Genomic DNA, 18,287 nt, shown 5'->3' on the forward strand with positions numbered 1-18,287 from the left:
ACTTTATTATCTGATGATTTTATGCTTCTTTAAATGGTTTTTACTCCTTCTTTGGTAATTGTGTTTTCCTGCCTTCAGCTGTGTTGTTTCTGATTTAGAGCTGCAATAAATTAATCTCTGACTACTTTCATAATCAATTCATCATTTCTTTTTAAGAAATAAAGTCAAAATTCTCTGATTCAGCTTCTTAAATGTGAAGAGTTTCTGGTTTCTTTAGTCTCTGTGACAGTAAACTGAATCTTTGAGACATGTGAGGACGTCATGTTGGAAAAACACTGATCAACATTTTTCACCATTTTCTGACTTTTTATGGACCAAACAACCAATCAATAAAATAATTAATAGAATCTTTAATGACTGTAACTGAGGTTTGTGTTTCTGGCTGTCTGAGGTTAGATATAAAGTATTTATATATAATATTACTATATATTTATAACCTATAGATCACATGACCACAAACAGTCTGAAAACATCTGAATGAAAGGAGACTGACACTATTCAACAAACTCGACTCAAGTTTTTCAGTTTGACATTTTAGGTTTGGATTCATCACACAAACAGTTTTATCTGAGTAGAACCAGACGTGTGGTTGATTTTACTGTCACCATGAAACATCTGCAGGATTGAACTTAATGATCTGTGTTGAAAAAGATGCTCATTTCTCTTTTTTTGTTGCTGTATTTTCTTTTTAAAACATCAGTCTTCAGTTTTTTCTTGAGTTTTAAAAGCCTGAAATTAGTTTTTGTCAGCTGTTCTCAAAGCAGACCCAAGACATGAGGGATTAAAGTGGTCTTACCTGGAAAGGCGTGTGGGCTGGATGACCCTCTCTTCAGGCACTTGGAACACAGGATATGTACAGAGTAATGCAGACCGGGCCACTCCTGCAGCAGCACGTTCAGCTCCTCCACCAGGGGGGTGACGGCCTGCCACGCAGTCCAGATGTTGGGCAGCGAGGCGTGGCTGGTGATGGACAGAGTCTCTGCCTGCAGCTTCCCTTTAGAGGGCTGGTGGCTGATCTCCACCGGGACTTTACCCCGATAGGCGAAGATCTGATGCCTGCCGTCCGACCGCTGAACCACGTGGCTGTTTATCTGCACGCTGAAGCGAGCAAACAGTCCAGGAGGGAAGAGGAAGGGGAATCTGTACTGGATGTGCAGCTGCTCCACAGAGAAGAGCGGACAAAGGGGGACGGAGCCACCGCTGGCCGAGGCCTCCGCCCGGGGCTCCTCGCTGCTGACGTAGCTGGGGAACTTGTACCAGGCGGTGGCCCCGTTCAGAGGTTTGCTGCGGGGTTTGTTGATGCAGTAGCAGACGCCCATCTTCTCCAGGAGCTCCATGATGAGATGGAGGTCCTGCTGGGTCTGGATGAGCGGCCGGAGGAGCAGGCGGATGATGTTGGAGGGCAGGAGGCCGTGCTGCAGGAATCCCTCCACATGATGCTGCAGATGGGTGACCCTGAGGTTCTCCCCCTTCTCGTCCTCTATCACCAGACTCACCCGGCCTTTGTCCCCTCTCTCCCCCTCAGAGAGGAGCCGGTCCAACAGCGTGGACTCGTCCCTCTGGAAGAAGACGTTGAGGATTGCGATGAAACGTGGAAGATTGTGGAAAACATACTCCTTCAGCGTCAGGCTGTCCTCGAAGTAGAGCAGCTTCCCGCTCTCGTGCAAGTAGGACAGGGCGCTTTGCAGCCGGTCCTCCGTCAGCCCCGCCTGCAGGCCCAGCCGGGCTGAGTCCCACCACGACAGCCACAAGTCTTTGGGCTTAAAGTGCAGCTCCTCCAGCATCTGCCAGGACTTGGGCAGCACGCGGTGGAGGTTTGGGAAGATGTCCCTGTGGTCTGCGACAGACATGAGCTTCTCCCGCAGCCTCTGAATGTTCCTCTGTGTCTCTGTGCAGCTGACGCTCAGCACAGGAGAAAGGATCTGCAGCCGCTGGTTCAGCATGTACTGCAGCTGGGCTTTCCTCCTCCGCAGGTTCCTGTCAGAGACGCCGTAGAAGAGGACGTGAGGGCTGGAGGTGCGGACGCTGAAGCCCTGCTCCAGCGCCTGGTCCACCTGCAGAGCCAGGCTCCTCAGACTCTGAATGTCCCTCTTCTCCTGCAGGCCGATCTGCCTGTGGATGTCCAGACTCTTCTCCTCTAGCTCCACTTCCCCACACAGGTCAGCGTGCGTGCCCACCAGGCACACGACAGCGTGGGGAACTTTGGCACTGAGCAGGTGGAGGAAATACCCGACGTGGGCGTAAAAGTTTTTGGGTGAATATGTTTTAAGGTTCACGACCAGAACGTAGAGAGCACCGGGGGACAGGAAGAATGGTTTGATGAGGTGGTAGTTTTGCTTCCCTGACAAATCATACACCAGAAAAGTGAGACAGCGATCCGCATCTGCCACCCAGTTAGTGACTTCGATTCCTTTGCTTCCCTGGATCCCTGCAGCATCCTGCTGTCGGCTCACCACGCTCTGCCTGAGCCGCGTCTTCCCAGCGTTCTTCATCCCCATCAGGACCAGTTTGAGCCGCGGCTTCACAGCGAGCTGGGAATGTGCAAGTTCCTTCTGATAGGCGGCGATGTAAGGAATCCCCTTCATGCACACCTCGTACGGCGGCTGGATGAGCGGGTTATCCTTCACCTTCCAAATGTTCACTCTGGACAGCTTTCCAAAGTTATCTGGCAGTATGGCTATTTGGTTACCCTGTAAGACGAGCTCCTCCAGCTTCTCCAGCTCCACGATGGAGTCCGGCAGATATGTGATGTTGTTGTTGTCCAGCCAAAGGTTCGCCAGCTTCCCCAGATGCCCGATATCCTCTGGTATATGTATGAGTTTATTCCTGCTCAGGTACAGTTCCTCTAATCCCGTGATGCTTAAAATCACCTGGGGGAAGTTCTCAAACTCATTTGAGGACAGATTTATCATTTTCAGTCTTTGCAGGCTGCCGAACGAAGCCGGCAGCGCTGTGAGGTTGTTCCCGTCCAGCATCAGACTCTCCAGGTTGTGCAGGTGACAGAAAGCATCAGGTAGCGAGGACATGTGGAGACTGCTGAGCCACAGGATTTTAATGGGCTGCAGCTTCATGATGTCTGGTGGTAAAACCTCAAACTTGTTCCCGGAGCAGTCGAGCTCCTCCAGGTCGCTGAGCGCCAGGATCTCGGGGGGGAACTGGTTCAGCTTGTTGTGATCTGCATCCAGCGTCCGCAGCCTGTTGAGGCAGCTGAAGGATCTGGGGAAGTCTCGCAGCTCGTTGAAGCTGATGTCCAGTTCCTCCAGAAACTGCAGTGCTCCGATCTGAGCTGGCAGGGACTGGATCTTGTTGTGACTGATGCAGAGCTTCTTCAGGCCCTTCAGCTGGCTCACCCCCTCAGACAGGCTCCTCAGGAGGTTGTGGCTCATGTCGAGCTCCACCAGCTGCCCCAGCTCGAACACCACGCAGGGCACACAGGAGAACTTGTTCCTGCGGAGGACCAGGATGCGCAGGTTGTTGAGGGTGGATCCCAGCCCGTCTGGCAGCTCCTGCAGGGAGTTGTTGCCCAGGTTGAGCACCTCTATCTCGGATATATCCTCCGGCAGGATAATCTCGTTGTTCTTGGAGCAGAGGGTGAGCTGGCGCAGGTTGCTCCGCAGCTTCCTGGAGCGCAGGGCGGCATCCCTCCACAACCTGGCCGTTTTCAGATTGTTCTCCTTGTCCTCCATGGCTCTGCAGCCAGACCCCTCCTCCTCCTGCTGCTCCTTGTTTTCATTGAGAGTTTTCATGGGTGCTGAGCGGGCCGCATGGTGGACGGTGTCCTTCAGGAATCAGCGGCAGCAAAGCGTCCGTCAGATCGGGCAGAGAAGACACTTTCTGTCGGGGAATAATCTGGCGTTTGGATCGTAACAGGAGGGCTGTGTTTGGCCGCGGAGGCATCCTTTTCTCCTGCGCCACTCCGCACACAATGAGAACAAACCTCCGCGGTTACAGCTCCGGGTTTAAGCCCATATGTGCGCTCCGGTGCCGGGGCTGCCTGCTCTGTGTCCCGGCCGTCCTCATTGCCTCCAGAACCCGTCCTCCGGGTCTCTCTCCCCGTAGATGTGAGTGTTTCTCTGAGCTTTCCGAGCCGCTGTGAGGCTTCCTGGCAGCGGGGAGTGGAAGTGAGAAACACTGCGTCAGATCTGTGAGCCCTCCTCCTCCTCTCCACTCGGCAGGAGGAGGAGGAGGAGGAGCAGGGAGGGAAAGTGACTCTCATTTCTGGCTTCAAATCATCCACGTAGACTTTCCACACCCTGTTTTTGTTATTAATTTGTTCTCTATTTACTGTTTATATGATTTAATCCCCCAGAACGTTTTCACTGCAGGTTTTTATTCATTCACCTTCCTGTTGTCTGCAACATTTAGAGATAGACTTCATTATCACCCAATTCTGTGTTAAACCTTTTTAGCTAACTTCATTCCTATTTACACAAATGTTTTGGGACATTATGATTATTATACTTCATTTTTGAGTTAATGCCTGTTGTCCTTGTCCTTTTATGGGTGCTCAAGTCCCCCTAAATTTGATCTCAGCACCCCTAAAAATGAATAAATTATTATTGTTTTTATTGTTTTGCAGCCTGTCTGTTAGAGCTGGACAAACTCTCATGCTGCAGGTTCAATGGTTTTATTTTAACAGCTTTAATGTACTTTAGATATTTCTGTCATTAATATATAATCTTTCCTTCAGGGTTCATTAACTATCTAACCTCTCTATAGAAACCTTTCATTGTTTATTCTGAACCATTATTATTATTATACTCTATAGTAAACCACTCTACTATGTATTAATATTTATTGTTGTAATTTACGTTATCTAGTGAAATGAGTCATTTAGCAGGTTTGAACACTTGCTTCAAATCATCCAGCAGACTCAGTTTTTATAACTTATTTGTTCTCCATTGATTGTTTTTATGTTTTTGTTTTTATCCTCCCCAACACGATTTTAATGACAAGCTTTTATTAATTAATGTAATGATTCTCATTATTATAACTGTGTTTTTACTTATTTGATTTTAGTTTCATGTTTTATTTAATATTAATGTTTTTCAGTAATTCTGTCAAATCCCAGTAAATGAAGACTTCATCACCATCAGTCATCACTGAGTCTTTTTTTTTCACTAATATTTTAAATTTAAATATATCAAAACTATTTGTTGTCTTTTTGCCAAATTATTTTACAGGAAATTAACACTTTTATTTGTAATGGAGCAGTTGTATGAGAAGTTTTCATAGTTTGAACCTTTCTTGCAGATCCAGGCAGTTAATGAATCCTTCAGGTGTAAATGTACTTAAATTAAATATAATGTTTTACAGTCGAGGTTTTTAAATGACTAAAACCTCAACACCAGATTCAGATATATGCAGCTCATGTTGTACAGAAATACAGTTATGTTCATTTTCACATAAATGATCAGTTTCTCTGGTTGAGTTTTTATGTGTAATTAAACAAATGTAATAACAAGATATGAATCTTTTACACAATCATGAAGTTAACTCATTTAAATGTTAATAAACTGCCTTCATTAAACACATTTATGGTTTTTAAATAACTACATCTAGTGAATTCTGATTCAAAAATAACAAAATATTATTTTCCACTTAATCGTTTTATTCTTTGTTTTCCTTTTTATATTTGAAATCTGGGTAAAACTGTCCAACTGTGATATTAAATACACACAAACAAGACAAACACAAGACTTAACAATATGAACAAGAAAATTCAAATTGTAAAAAAAAATGCAAAAATATATCAAATAAAAATTTAAAGCAAAAACAAAAACAAAACAGCAAATATTCAGTTTCACATTATGATTGTTGATGACTGAACGAGCTGTAAATATTTAGAAATATATATAAAATATTCCTCATAAATACAGAAAATGATTTAAATGATAAAGTAAAACACTAATGAACTCAAATGACTGTTAATAGTTTATAAATGTGATTTCTCTGTGATGCTGCTCAGTGACCAACATGGACTCTGTCGCCACCTGGTGGACAAAATGAGGAATTACTCATTTATAGATTCAATTTAACTTTATTGATACAAAACATTACTGACTGGATGTTTGATGATTGATTCGATTTTTTGTTGTAAATATTTTTATTTATTTACATATTTTTGCATGTTTTCTACCATGTGGATGTTCTTGTTCAGATTGTAGACTGAAGTTTAAAAGAATGAACATTTTAAATGTAATGTAAGTTATATATATCAGTTATAATATCAGTTCTAGTTTGTAGTTGAGTGCAAAACACTTGAAGTGCTGCTTGAAGTGTGCACAGTTTAAACACTTGATCCTTCTTGTAATATCAGGTCAGTGTGCTCAGGTTTCCTTCAGTCCACATCAGCTGTGGCTCCATCTAGTGGTCACTACAGAAAACATCATTATCCAGAGTGGATGTAATATTCTTCAGGATATGTTCATTATGATGCTGTGAGCTGTGTTTTCTTTGAGTCTCTGTCAGACTTGCTGCTCAGAATAAAGTCAAACAGACATTTAATGAACAAAGTTCAGCAGAAGCTTCAACAGACTCAGAAAGCAGCTGATGATCCAGTGAAGACACTCTGAGCAAACTGATTTCATCAAGCTCACATTTTATTCATCATTCACAGAAAAATGATTTCATGTAGAATAACACAATATACTGCAACCACTCAAATATCACTGCTTAGAAAATAAACAACACGAATGAATATAAGTTTTCCCACATGGCCTGTGTGATCTGAAATATTAAACTCATCATTACAAGCTGTATGACTCAAATACACGTGAAGAAAATCTGATCAAACAGAAGCAAATACAAAACCATATAATCCTCCCTTTGGGTGTTCCCACACCTCCAATCAACCCAAGTCCTCATCAATTAGCATTTAGCATCATTCCACAGTGATTATACAGATATAATATGATTAACATAAGATTCAAGACGTTTATTGTCATATGCATAATAAAAACACAGGGTCAGACAATGTCATGAAATTCTTACTTTTAAGCTAAGTAAAAATAATAAAATTATAAAAACAAGAGAAGTGCCAAAAACAGTTAATAAAGGTATTTGAAGTCAGTTATAAATGTAATGTAAGCATGGTAAAACTCAGTTCAGCACTCGCCTGCGTTGTGCAGTTGTGTGTAAATTAAAACAAAAATCTGAAAAATATCAAAAATACAGTTTTTATACATGTCAAAAATATTACATATAAAACAAAACTATTGCTCAGTGCTATTTAAAGTCCATCAAAATATAAGCAAAAGATATGCATCAAAACTTAAAGTCAAAATAAAAGTAAGAAATAGAAACAATTAGATTGTGTGAACATGGCAGAGAAATGTCCATCAGGTTTCTATAATCCCCTACTCCAACTACTGAAAGCAGGTGTGTGCTTCTTGTTTCTTGGTTACTGAAGTGCAGCTGAACACACTGATGCTGTGTTTTGATCTGATGACTGAAGCTGAGAGCAGGAAAGAGGCTCAACTATGACAGGAAGTGATGTAAAAACAGAGTATTGATAAGAAGAAAAGCAACAGCTGCTGTTACTGTGAGACAGATTGTGGCTCTGCTTTGACTGATGTGGATCAACTAATGATTCCTCTGTAATCTGAACAGTGACCAGACGTCCATAATTAAACATTAAACTACAAGAACAAACAGCAACAGAGCTCCTGTTTCTCACAATCACACACCTGAAATTTAAGAGAAGATTCAATTCTTTTCTGATGGAGATTTTACATCAACATTGTAATTAAAAGGATTATAATGAAATAATGTTTGTGATGTTTAAACATTTGTATGAACATTTTATTTAATAAGTGCTTTACCCATCATGTACCCCAGCCCTCCTCTGATTCCTTCATCCTGTCGACTCTTCATCTCCTCCAGCTTCTTCACCTTCTCTGTGTCTCCTGTGTCCTTCATCTTCTTAATCAGGAAGTCCAAGTGGACATGAGTGGACAGTGAATTATCATTCAGGGCGATCTGCTCCAGATGTTCAACATGTTGGTAGACCTCATCCAGCAACTTTATCTTCTCTGCTTTCAGTTCTTCCATCACTGTGTCAACATTTTCCATCAGGCTCTTCTTCTTCTCACTTTCTGACTTATTCTCTTCATACTTTTTTTTCATATCTTGTTTGGTCTTCTTAACTTTCCTGGTCTTGTTCACATAGATCCAGTTTTCTTTCACATGATCTGATGCAGGACACTTCCCTGTACATGAAGTGCAGTGACCATCTTTCATGACCTCACAGTTTCCAGGACCCCTAGCCCATGTGCATCCAGGATAGTGACAGTTCTCTTTACATTTGTTACAGGTGACAGCTTTATAGTCCCACCAAGCGTCAATCTTTTCTTTAATCTCCTCAACCTCATCAACTTCTACAGTGAACTTCTCATTCTTCTTCATCTCTTCTTCATGTTTCTTCAGAGCTTCTTCAGTCTGTTGGATCACTCTCTGTTTCAGTTCAATCAGCTGGATTCTTTCTTGCAGGTTTTGGATGCAGGCTGTCAGTCTGACCCGTGAGTTCATAACATCCATGGTCTTACTCAGTTTTTGAGGTGCAGTTTTTTCTAGAAAGACACTGAACTGATTCATTCCTTTCATTGTTATTTTATCAGCATGTTTCAAGTCTTCTATGTCATGTCTTCGGTCTTCATTCTGGCAGTTATCAAACAGGAAGTGAACAGGTTGTTTCTTCTCATTTTTGGCACATTTAATGTTTGCAGCTTCAAGAGCTTTCAGAACATTTTGAGGTGTTCTTCCATTTGAGTGTGTGATGAGAGTGACAATGTTCTCCTCCAGGTCTTTTCCAAACAGAGACATTACTGAATCAAAGATGTACCTCATACGGTCATTCAGTCGATTATCACTCGCCTTCAGCACCAGACCCACTGCATCGATCTCATGAACTCCATCGTCTGAGCGGAACAAGTCAAATAATCTTTGACTAACGATGACATCATGTTCGATCCCTCTGGTGTCTCCGAATCCAGGAGTATCGATGATGGTCAGAGAGTAGGGCAGAGTTTTATCTTCATAACCAAAGATCTCGTACACATCTGATGTCTGACTCTCTGACCGGCGTCTTTTCACTTTTTCTACGATCTCAAACCAGATGTTGTCCTCAAACTTCACTCCCATGGTGTAGTTTACCAGAGTGTTTATCAGAGTAGATTTTCCTGCTCCTGTTTCACCTACAAGTAAGATGGTTTTGTTTGTCTTGTTCAGGTTTTTCTCTCCAACCGTTTTTCTTGTCAGAGTTTCAAACTTCTCTTCCTTTGGTCTCAGCTGGTAGACAGCAGGAGATCCTGAAGAGATCCGAATACTTTTGGAGATGATTGCTTCATAAACTGGGATATAAGTCCTGTAGAAAAAGTAGAAATTCAGTCAACATGTTCGTTTTCATCACTACCTCACTGATAAATTAAATGAAGCTTAGCAAAAGTTCAGGACAGGAAAACCATCTTTTTGTATGCTCACATCATAGTTCTATTTCTTTAAGTCAAATGCATCATTCTAAAAAAAAAAGTGTGCTATAGTAATTTAACTGCTGGTTGTATAGATATGAATGATGATGACACACCCACAAAGCACAGGAAAGAAATGTTACCAGTTAATAAATGTTCCAAGTAAACCATCAAAAAAAAATAATGTGCATATTTTAAATCTGAAACAAATAAAGCAAATGTGACTATCTAAGTTCAACTATATGAGGAACATATACAACAGATTTTAGATTTTGACATTTTTCAGTAAATGTTTCTACATTGTGTTTCTTCTAATAACAAAACTAATGTCTGCTGATCAATAAAAGACTTCCAGATGTCTTAGAAGTGGATCAGGATCAGAGCTGATTTATTGTCCAGATGGAAATAAAGAAGATCTCTCATTAAGACTTTTTAAAGTGAAGCAACTAAAGCAGCATAAAAATGCTGTGTTTTGAACAGTAGGTGTTTCACATTCAGAGGTTTGAGGTTTGAAGTTGACTGTTCAAGTCAGGCCAGAACGACAGGCCACAGGAATTGTCCTGGTGCTCCCGATGTGCAGTCCGCCCCTGTTCTCTGCTCAGGTGCTTTCTCTAAGATGTTTTGCATGAATGCTGCTTCTTCTCATGTTTTCTTTTTTTAAATTTTTTACTGCTGCTCACATAACATTCAGAGTTGCTGCATATCAGGGAGATTCAGATTCCTTACTGTCGCCGGTACATGGTACCAAAGTGCAGGACCAATAGATTAAAATGCTCATTTGTGCCTGTCACTATTGGCCTCATCAACAGCTTGTCATGATCAGTCCCCCCTGAAACATTAGGGCACTTGGATCTGTTGTATATTGTGGTTGCATGTGTATGTATCGCTTTAGTATGTATGTATTGCTGTGTTTGATTACTGTTGGCAGTACAACAAATTGCCCCTCATGGGGATAATAAGACATTGCCAATGTCTTATTCTCCATCAATTTCAATTTAATGGAGAAAAGTCTTATTCTCCACTCTTTGGAAAAATCCAGCTTTTTCAACTAGACACCTATTACCCACTTGGTTATCCATCCATCCTAATCCATTGTCCCTTTAGTAATGTCTATTTCTAGTTAAGAATACAACCAATCTAACATCACCTCAGTAATGTGTAATGTTACATGCATCGGTTGCAAGTTACCACACAACTATTCTAAAGTAATATCAGCATTGTCCACCTTCACACGCAGCTAATGTAACATCACCATTGTTGGGTGTAATGTGTTACAGTGTCTACAATAGTAATCACATTACAGTTACTAAACTAACAAATATTGCGTTACTTGTGTTACACAATTTCTTCAAAAAAAATTTTTTTTAAAGATTTTTTCTGGAAAAGCGCCTTTATTTAACACTAGACTGACAGGAAACATGGGAGAGAGAGGGGGCGTGTGACATGCAGCAAAGATTCGGCTCTTTTGGCTCGGCTCCCTTAGAAGAGCCAGCTTTTACGGCTCCCAAACAGCTCTTCATTTAGTATCACTCTGAGCGTTCTATTTTTGTCTGATTTAGCAATTATGAATGGTTTGTGTATTGGTAAGCAAGTTTTCATTCAGTGTTTTCATAAAAGCCTTATTTGTATGCATTTTTTCATTACAAAAAAAATACAGTTACTTTTGTTTAACGTTTTAATCAAACCTTTGAACACCTGAAACAACCTTGAACTGAACACAGAACAACTGAACACATTGACATGCTTGCACTCAAAGCCTCCTCTGTCTCTGCCTCTGCTGTGTGTATCTGGCCTGTTTCACTACACTTTGGAGCGTCTGCCCCCCTTCCTTCTTTCACATAATGGTATGATCCTAGTCTATCCTCGCATGTGATTGGCCGAATGGTGTGCCCATCAAAGTAAACTTCCGCCCCTGCCTGCATGGATCCTCAGCCAAACGGACTGCTGAGCAGGAGGCTGAAGATTCGGCTCTCTCCGACGGGCATCAGCTCTTCTCGTTCACTACAAAGCATCGGCTCTTAGAGCCGGCTCGTTCGTGAACGACACATCACTAAAGGACCTCCGGCCGGGGTTTGAACCGGGGTCGGCTGCGTACATGGAATGCGCTCTAACCACTCGACCACCTGCGCGCCCCAATTCTACAAATATTTAGTATAAATTGGGCGCATAAAATATCATAGGTGCGTTTCATGCAGGCTTGCGGTACAACTGCCTGACCTCTCATGCTAACACAAAGCTAATAGCGAAACACTTACAGACCCACAGTGATGCCCAGGCTATGTGCAGACCCCAACCAAGCAGCCAAAGCTTGTGTGTTGCTCGTTAATCTCCGTCTTTCAGAAACAAACTCAGCAAAGTACCGATAATAGTGACCGGACCAATATTATATTGTTACTAAACAAACAATAAGAAGGCCCAAACATATCAGCATATCAAATGTTAAAATGTAATTTCTTTCATTCTTTAATTTCTCTCATTTTATCGTTATAATTATTCTCTTCTAATTGTTATTTGGCCTTATATTCTATCAAATTTACTTCAGAAATGAAAGGGTTACTTTCCTGAAAACATCAAAACAGAGTTATCCAATCAGATGTTTCTGTTTGTTGTCTCTGGGCAGAATAGAGTTTAGAGCTGCTCGCTCATTGGTTAGGACTTCAGCCCCGGGACAGAAGGACATGACAGTCTATGTTTATGTACAAAGTGACAGGTGAATTAACCAATCAGGTTTCGATATATAGTGGACGGGACCAAAAAAATATTGCTGCTGCCTTCTGGAAGGCCTACAGGGATTCCTAGCTTCACCACCAGGCGGCGCTGTGATAAAATCACTGTGTCCACGGTTATGGCAGAGGAGACTGACGTAGCTAGCTTAATAGTATTGTCTATTTCAATGCAGCTTTTGCAGAGAGACAATTTAGAATTTAAAAGGGAAGACCAACTGTATAACTAGAATTAAAGCTACCCTTACCTTTGTTACATTTTTACAAATGTTTTTGTTTAGGTTAAAATGCTATTAATGAGGTAATGGCACTCTAAAATGTTAGAGAGATCCACCAGGCATAAAAAACTCATCATTATTCCATTCTCATAATATTCTGTGAAAACCCTGACCAATGATATCATTTGGTCCGAATTATATGATTGGCCACAGTAGACAGAACCATGCAAGTCAGTTTTGGGGGTGGATGATCATTCTCCACCAAACGGCCAGCCAAGATTCACATATATCTTACTCCTAGGATGACTTTGTCACTCTCTTGACCCAACCAGTCAAGGCAGATGGCGACCCACGATAGTCAGGTTCTGCTCAAGGTTTCTTCCTATTAAAGGGGAGCTTTAGCAAAGACTGTACATTCTACGCAGATTCAGGATCTTTGGGGTTGACTAGAAGCTCATGTTCTTGTTTTATCAGGCTGTGTTGGAAAGTATCCTCAGGTTTGGCATGTCGGTGTGGTATGGCAATCTCTCTGTTCAGGTAAAATCTAAACTTAATCGTCTGGTCCAGACAGCAATGAAGGTTATAGGGAGGACTGAAAACTCCTCTCTGCAGTCCATCTATGAAGAGTCTGTCCTCAGACTGGCACAGAGAGCATTATCCGATCCTGCCCACTTCCTCAATCCAGAATACCAACTGCTACCATCTTGCAAACGATACAGAACCCCCACATGCAAACTTAACAGGTTTAAATATTCATTTGTCCCTACCTCCATTAAATTAATAAATAAGATTAGGTAAACAGTTTGAAGTGTGCATTATTGACATGTTGATGCTCTGCTCTGATTGTTCTAATCCCCTTATTGAACCTTGTATGGACATTTGTGGGAATGTGCAATATGTGTATTTATTATATGATGTATTTATTGGAGCAATAGGTAGTATTGTAATGATTTATTGTTGTGCAAATGTGCAACCTTGTTGTCTGTCTATCTATGTACCTGTCTATGTACTGTTATCTATATTGTATTATTGTTGCTGCCTGGGTGCTACAGCGGACTTCCTACGAGCCTCCCTGAAATGCAGTCAGCATACGCAAAAACCATGCTTATTTATTGTTTTCTTAATAAATTGTTTAAGCACATCTTGTTGTTGGTGTGGCCCTTGTTAGTGAAAATAATAATGTTGTACACTGATTATAGGTTTGTATGTATTACATGAGACAGACACAGCTAAACACTATATAATAATTCTGTTTAAAGGTTGTCTTGTATGTGTATCAGAACAGCTGTTAGTTTTTGTCAGCATTGGTCAAAACTCTGAACATTACAGATAAACAGGCCGATAGCTTCCAGTAACTTCTGCAGAGCAAATTCCTCTAACTTCAAGTTTCCATCCAAATGTAGTAAACATTTTAATTAAATATCCTGAAAAAGTTCAGTAGAAAATGTTCATCAGCGTCAGTCATCTGTGATATTGTGTACATATCAGTCTGGAGGAATGATCAAATAAGATAATTTAGATGCACTCCAAGTTTCTCTGATCCTCTACTGTCATTACAGAAACCAGGTTTCTGGTTTACATGACAGGACAGAAATCAGCTGACTGTAAGCTGGTTACTGAAGTGCAGCTGAACACACTGATGCTGTGTTTTGATCTGATGACTGAAGCTGAGAGCAGGAAAGAGGCTCAACTATGACAGGAAGTGATGTAAAAACAGAGTATTGATAAGAAGAAAAGCAACAGCTGCTGTTACTGTGAGACAGATTGTGGCTCTGCTTTGACTGATGTGGATCAACAAATGATTCCTCTGTAATCTGAACAGTGACCAGACGTCCATAATTAAACATTAATCAATGAAGAACTGTTACATAACACAGAGGACACTCTTTCCCAGAATCACTTATCTAAAATTGTTTCTTTAAAAAAGGAAGTATTTTCATCATCACACTTAATGTGATTCAAATTAAAACATTTGTGATGTATAAGCATATATATGAACAGTGTAGATCTTGTTGTCTACTCAGCTGTCTGATGTTGTTCACCTACCTCAGTGTAAAACCTGCAGCTGGTTGTTGACTAAACTTGTACTGCAGGTCTGTTCTGGTTTTTTCATCCTGTCGTCTTTTCATCCTTTCCAGTTTCTGCTGAAATTTAGATTCTTTCAGGAAGTCTGTGAATCGTTTCATTCCTCTCTCTGTTGTCCTCCATGCATTCTCTAAAGGAAGCTCATCTTCTTCTGTTCTCTGTGTGTTCTGGCGGTTATCAAACAGGAAGTGAACAGTTTCATTATTTTTATGTTTGGCACATTTAATGTTTGCAGCCTCAAGAGCTTTCAGAACATTTTCAGGAGTTATTCCATCTGAGTGTGTGATGAGAGGTATGATGTTCTCCTCAATGCCTTTCCCAAACAGAGACGTCACTGAATCAAAGATGTACTTCAGTCGATCAAACACTCGATTCTCACTCCCCTTCAGCACCAGACCCACTGCAGAAAGTTCATGAACTCCATTGTCTGAGCGGAACAAGTCAAATAATCTTTGACTAACGATGACATCATGTTTGATCCCTCTGGTGTCTCCGAATCCAGGAGTATCGATGATGGTCAGAGAGTAGGGCAGAGTTTTATCTTCATAACCAAAGATCTCGTACACGATCACATCTGATGTCTGACTCTCTGACTGACTTCTCTCCTCTCTCTCTACGATCTCAAACCAGATGTTGTCCTCAAACTTCACTCCCATGGTGTAGTTGACCAGAGCGTTGATCAGAGTAGATTTTCCTGCTCCTGTTTCACCTACAAGTAAGATGGTTCTGTTTGTCTTGTTCAGGTTTTTCTCTCCAACAGTTTTTCTTGTCAGAGTCCCAAACTTCTCTTCCTTTGGTCTCAGCTGGTAGACAGCAGGAGATCCTGAAGAGATCAGAGTACTTTTGGAGATGATTGCTTCATAAACTGGGTTATTAGTCCTGTAGAAAAAGTAGAGATTCAGTCAACACGTTTCTTTCTCATCACTACCTCACTGATAAATTGAATACATTTTTCACATACATGCCTACAGTAGTGTCTGGTTTAATATATTAATAAATAGTACAGTGGAGTATAAATACTGATGTGTTATATGTGATTGTACATCATGAATAAATATAATGATGTGGAGATATGAGTTAAATCAAACTAAACAGCCACATTTGGGGATTTTAGCCTAAATGTGAGTTCTGGTTTTGACTGTGAGGACAGAGATGGACTCAGATTACAGTCAATTAAAGTTTAACTAAACATCATCTCCTTTTGCAGTGTAACATACCACTGCCTTAAGTTCGACATTTAAAACACACATTCAAACCCCCAAACAACAGGTTCTGACTTTCTTTTTAATAACAACACATTTTGAAATATGAAGTCATTTGTCAAGAAAAACTGAAATCTTTGGCTGTGGTGGAAAAGCATTTTCAATATATTTTCTACTTGATAAATATAATTATTACTAATGCTTTTAGCTTAGTCAATCCCATGCCACATATACTATTATCACCAGAATACAGAAATTATTATTATTAGTAGTAGTAGTATTTAAGTACTCAGATGAAGCTATAAACATCAGTAATAATTCAGTCAATTAATAATTCATTCTTGTATGCGTATCAGAACAGCTGTTAGTTTGTGTCATTACGGGTCAAAACTTTCTGAACATTACAGATAAACAGGCCGATAACGTCCAGTAACTTCTGCAGAGCTAATTACACTAACTTCAAGCTAGCATCTAAATGTAGTAAACATTTTAACTAAATCTCCTGAAAAAGTTTAGTAGAAAATGTGAATGCTTGTTTCCATCCACTGCTGCTGTGTGAATATAAGGAGACAAACAGCAGGTTGCGCTAATGTTCCAGTCAGTAACATTGAACAGTTGTATTCAAATTAGTAGAAACAGGTCATTCAGAGAGGAACAAACACATTCCACCTTAATATAACTTCATTCAGATTTCCATTTAGGTTTCCAGCTCATTACAGGAGATCAATATCATACCATCACTGTGTAAGCTGGACCTACTTTTTTTGTGATCTAATGAGATTAACTGATAAAGTAAAGAGGCAGAAGAGCTGAATGCTCAAAAACACTCAATAAACAAACTTAACTCAAAAGTTATATTGCAGAATGCTTTGGTGTAAAATGTTTACATAGGGTTGAAACATCAGGGTGCCTTAATTTCTGTTTTCAATAACAAAAATTATAATTAAATGTATAGATCTGACCTGAGAGTTTCCAGTGTACAGTGTGGACTCGTCAGTGCATCAGGCAGCTGCTTCACTCCTGAAATCATCCGGTCATTGTTACTCAGGTCAAGCTCTCTCAGACTTTTAGGAACAAGTAAAGTTAAACTAGCCATCACCCAAATTAATTTACATCTTCAGTTGTTGGAAAAAATATAATGTTACTGTACATTTTATTAATGAATTATGCAAAAATATTTCTGTCTGTTTCTGTCACATATTGGTAAACATGTTAGTATCCAGGTAACATTTGGCTTTGGATTTACTCAAAAAAACTGGTTACGTTGGTCTTCTGTTAGAAAATACCCAAACCAAAAAGCTGCCTCCCCCTTCCTCAGTATTAACTAGATTTCTGCTGCCTGTGGATCTGAGGGTTCTTGCTGGTGTGTAACTGATGAGCATGTCTGTTATGTACTGAGGTGCGAGGCCATTTAGAGCTTTGTAAACCAGGAGGAGGACTTTGAAATCAATTCTTGTTTTGACGGGTAACCAGTGCAAAGATTTAAAAACAGGTGAACTGGTAAATTGGAGATGGGCCTGTAATTAGCAATGACACATGGATCCAGATTATGTTTCTTCAGAAGTGGTTTGATGACAACGGTTTTAAGTGATGTGGGAAATATGCCTGATTGAAGTGACCAGTTAATGACGTCTAAAACCTCAGCTGCTAAGCAGTTAAAAACAGATTTAAAAAATGTAGTTGGAAGAGGATCCAGGCAGCAGGTAGAGGACCTGAGCTGATCAACAATATTACCAAGTTCTGCAAGATTTAGACAGTCAAAGTGCGACAACACACACATGGAGTTCCTGGAGAAAGGAGCTCTGCTCTATGAAATTCCATCTCATTGTGGTACTCTGCACATCAGCATGTTGGAGACACACCAGCATTATCACATGGCTGATAGTATTCCGGCGCCGTGCCGGATCTCCAGCATACCGGCATACATGAAGGAAAAAATTGGGGTTCGCCCAGATCTAACAGACATTTCTCTGGATCCAAGAGAAGCGCATCTTTCACTCTCAACCACACTAACAATAGGCCAATAGCTAATCAGAAGTAGGGCGTTGGCGGGACTTGGGTCTTGACAATCGAAAGTGACCACTATTTGGCGTGCAGGTGATCGAGTGGTAAAGAGCACATGCCGCAGCAGACCCTTGTTCGAGTCCCGGCCGGCGGACCTTGGCTGCATGTCAAACCCCCCTCTCTCCCATGATTTCCTGTCTCTATACCGTCAATAAAGGTGTCTATGCTGGGGAAAAAAAGTGATCCCCATTCTAGTGACGCACCGCAACTCACAGGATGGACCACAAATTTATAAAACCAGGGAAAGACACCAAAGATGTTATTATTAATGGAACTGAATGGTTGTTTTCTGAAGTAAAATATATTTGTTAGTTTTCTATTTTTACATATTTGTAGATTTCCTGTCATTTACTTAACTTTTAGTTGTTTTGAAGAAACAACTTTTGGATTACAGTATTATCTACAGTTCACTGTTGCACTGTAACTGTTTCAAAACTGTATTTAAAATAAATGGTGCATATTTTGCACTTATGTTTAAAAAGGTTAATCAGTGTCCTTGTTCATGTCCTTAAGTCAATGGTTAGGCTA

General features: G+C 40.7%; 2 protein-coding genes across 2 annotated transcripts in view; both read right to left on the reverse strand.

Annotated features, from left to right (window-relative positions):
* mfhas1 (multifunctional ROCO family signaling regulator 1) overlaps positions 1–4,103 on the reverse strand; it is a 33,306-nt gene extending 29,203 nt beyond the window's left edge. The window contains exon 1 of the mRNA XM_062434314.1: positions 797–4,103. Coding sequence (XP_062290298.1) covers positions 797–3,746 — 2,950 coding nt within the window. The 5' untranslated portion in view covers positions 3,747–4,103. The remainder of the gene's footprint in view (positions 1–796) is intronic.
* LOC133995663 (uncharacterized) lies at positions 3,782–17,865 on the reverse strand. Its single transcript, XM_062435140.1, has 5 exons — positions 17,570–17,865; positions 15,044–15,372; positions 7,824–9,032; positions 5,977–5,993; positions 3,782–4,102 (listed from the first exon to the last, which is right to left on the reverse strand). Exons 1-5 carry the CDS (start codon positions 17,863–17,865, stop codon positions 3,782–3,784), a joined length of 2,172 nt encoding a protein of 723 aa, XP_062291124.1.
* Positions 17,866–18,287: the final 422 nt, after the last annotated feature.

This window comes from Scomber scombrus, chromosome 15, assembly GCF_963691925.1.
Source record: "Scomber scombrus chromosome 15, fScoSco1.1, whole genome shotgun sequence".
NCBI lineage: Eukaryota > Metazoa > Chordata > Actinopteri > Scombriformes > Scombridae > Scomber > Scomber scombrus.

Bases quoted from the DNA above. Each gene is read 5' to 3' on its own strand.
- LOC133995663 (XM_062435140.1), bottom strand. From the start codon at position 17,865: ATGCAGCCAAGGTCCGCCGGCCGGGACTCGAACAAGGGTCTGCTGCGG. The intron at 15,373-17,569 runs GTGATAATGCTG...CTTTTTCTACAG, and splicing joins GCCGGAATACTATCAGCCAT to GACTAATAACCCAGTTTATG. The intron at 9,033-15,043 runs GTTATGAAGATA...TTGGTTATGAAG, and splicing joins GATCGTGTACGAGATCTTTG to ATAAAACTCTGCCCTACTCT.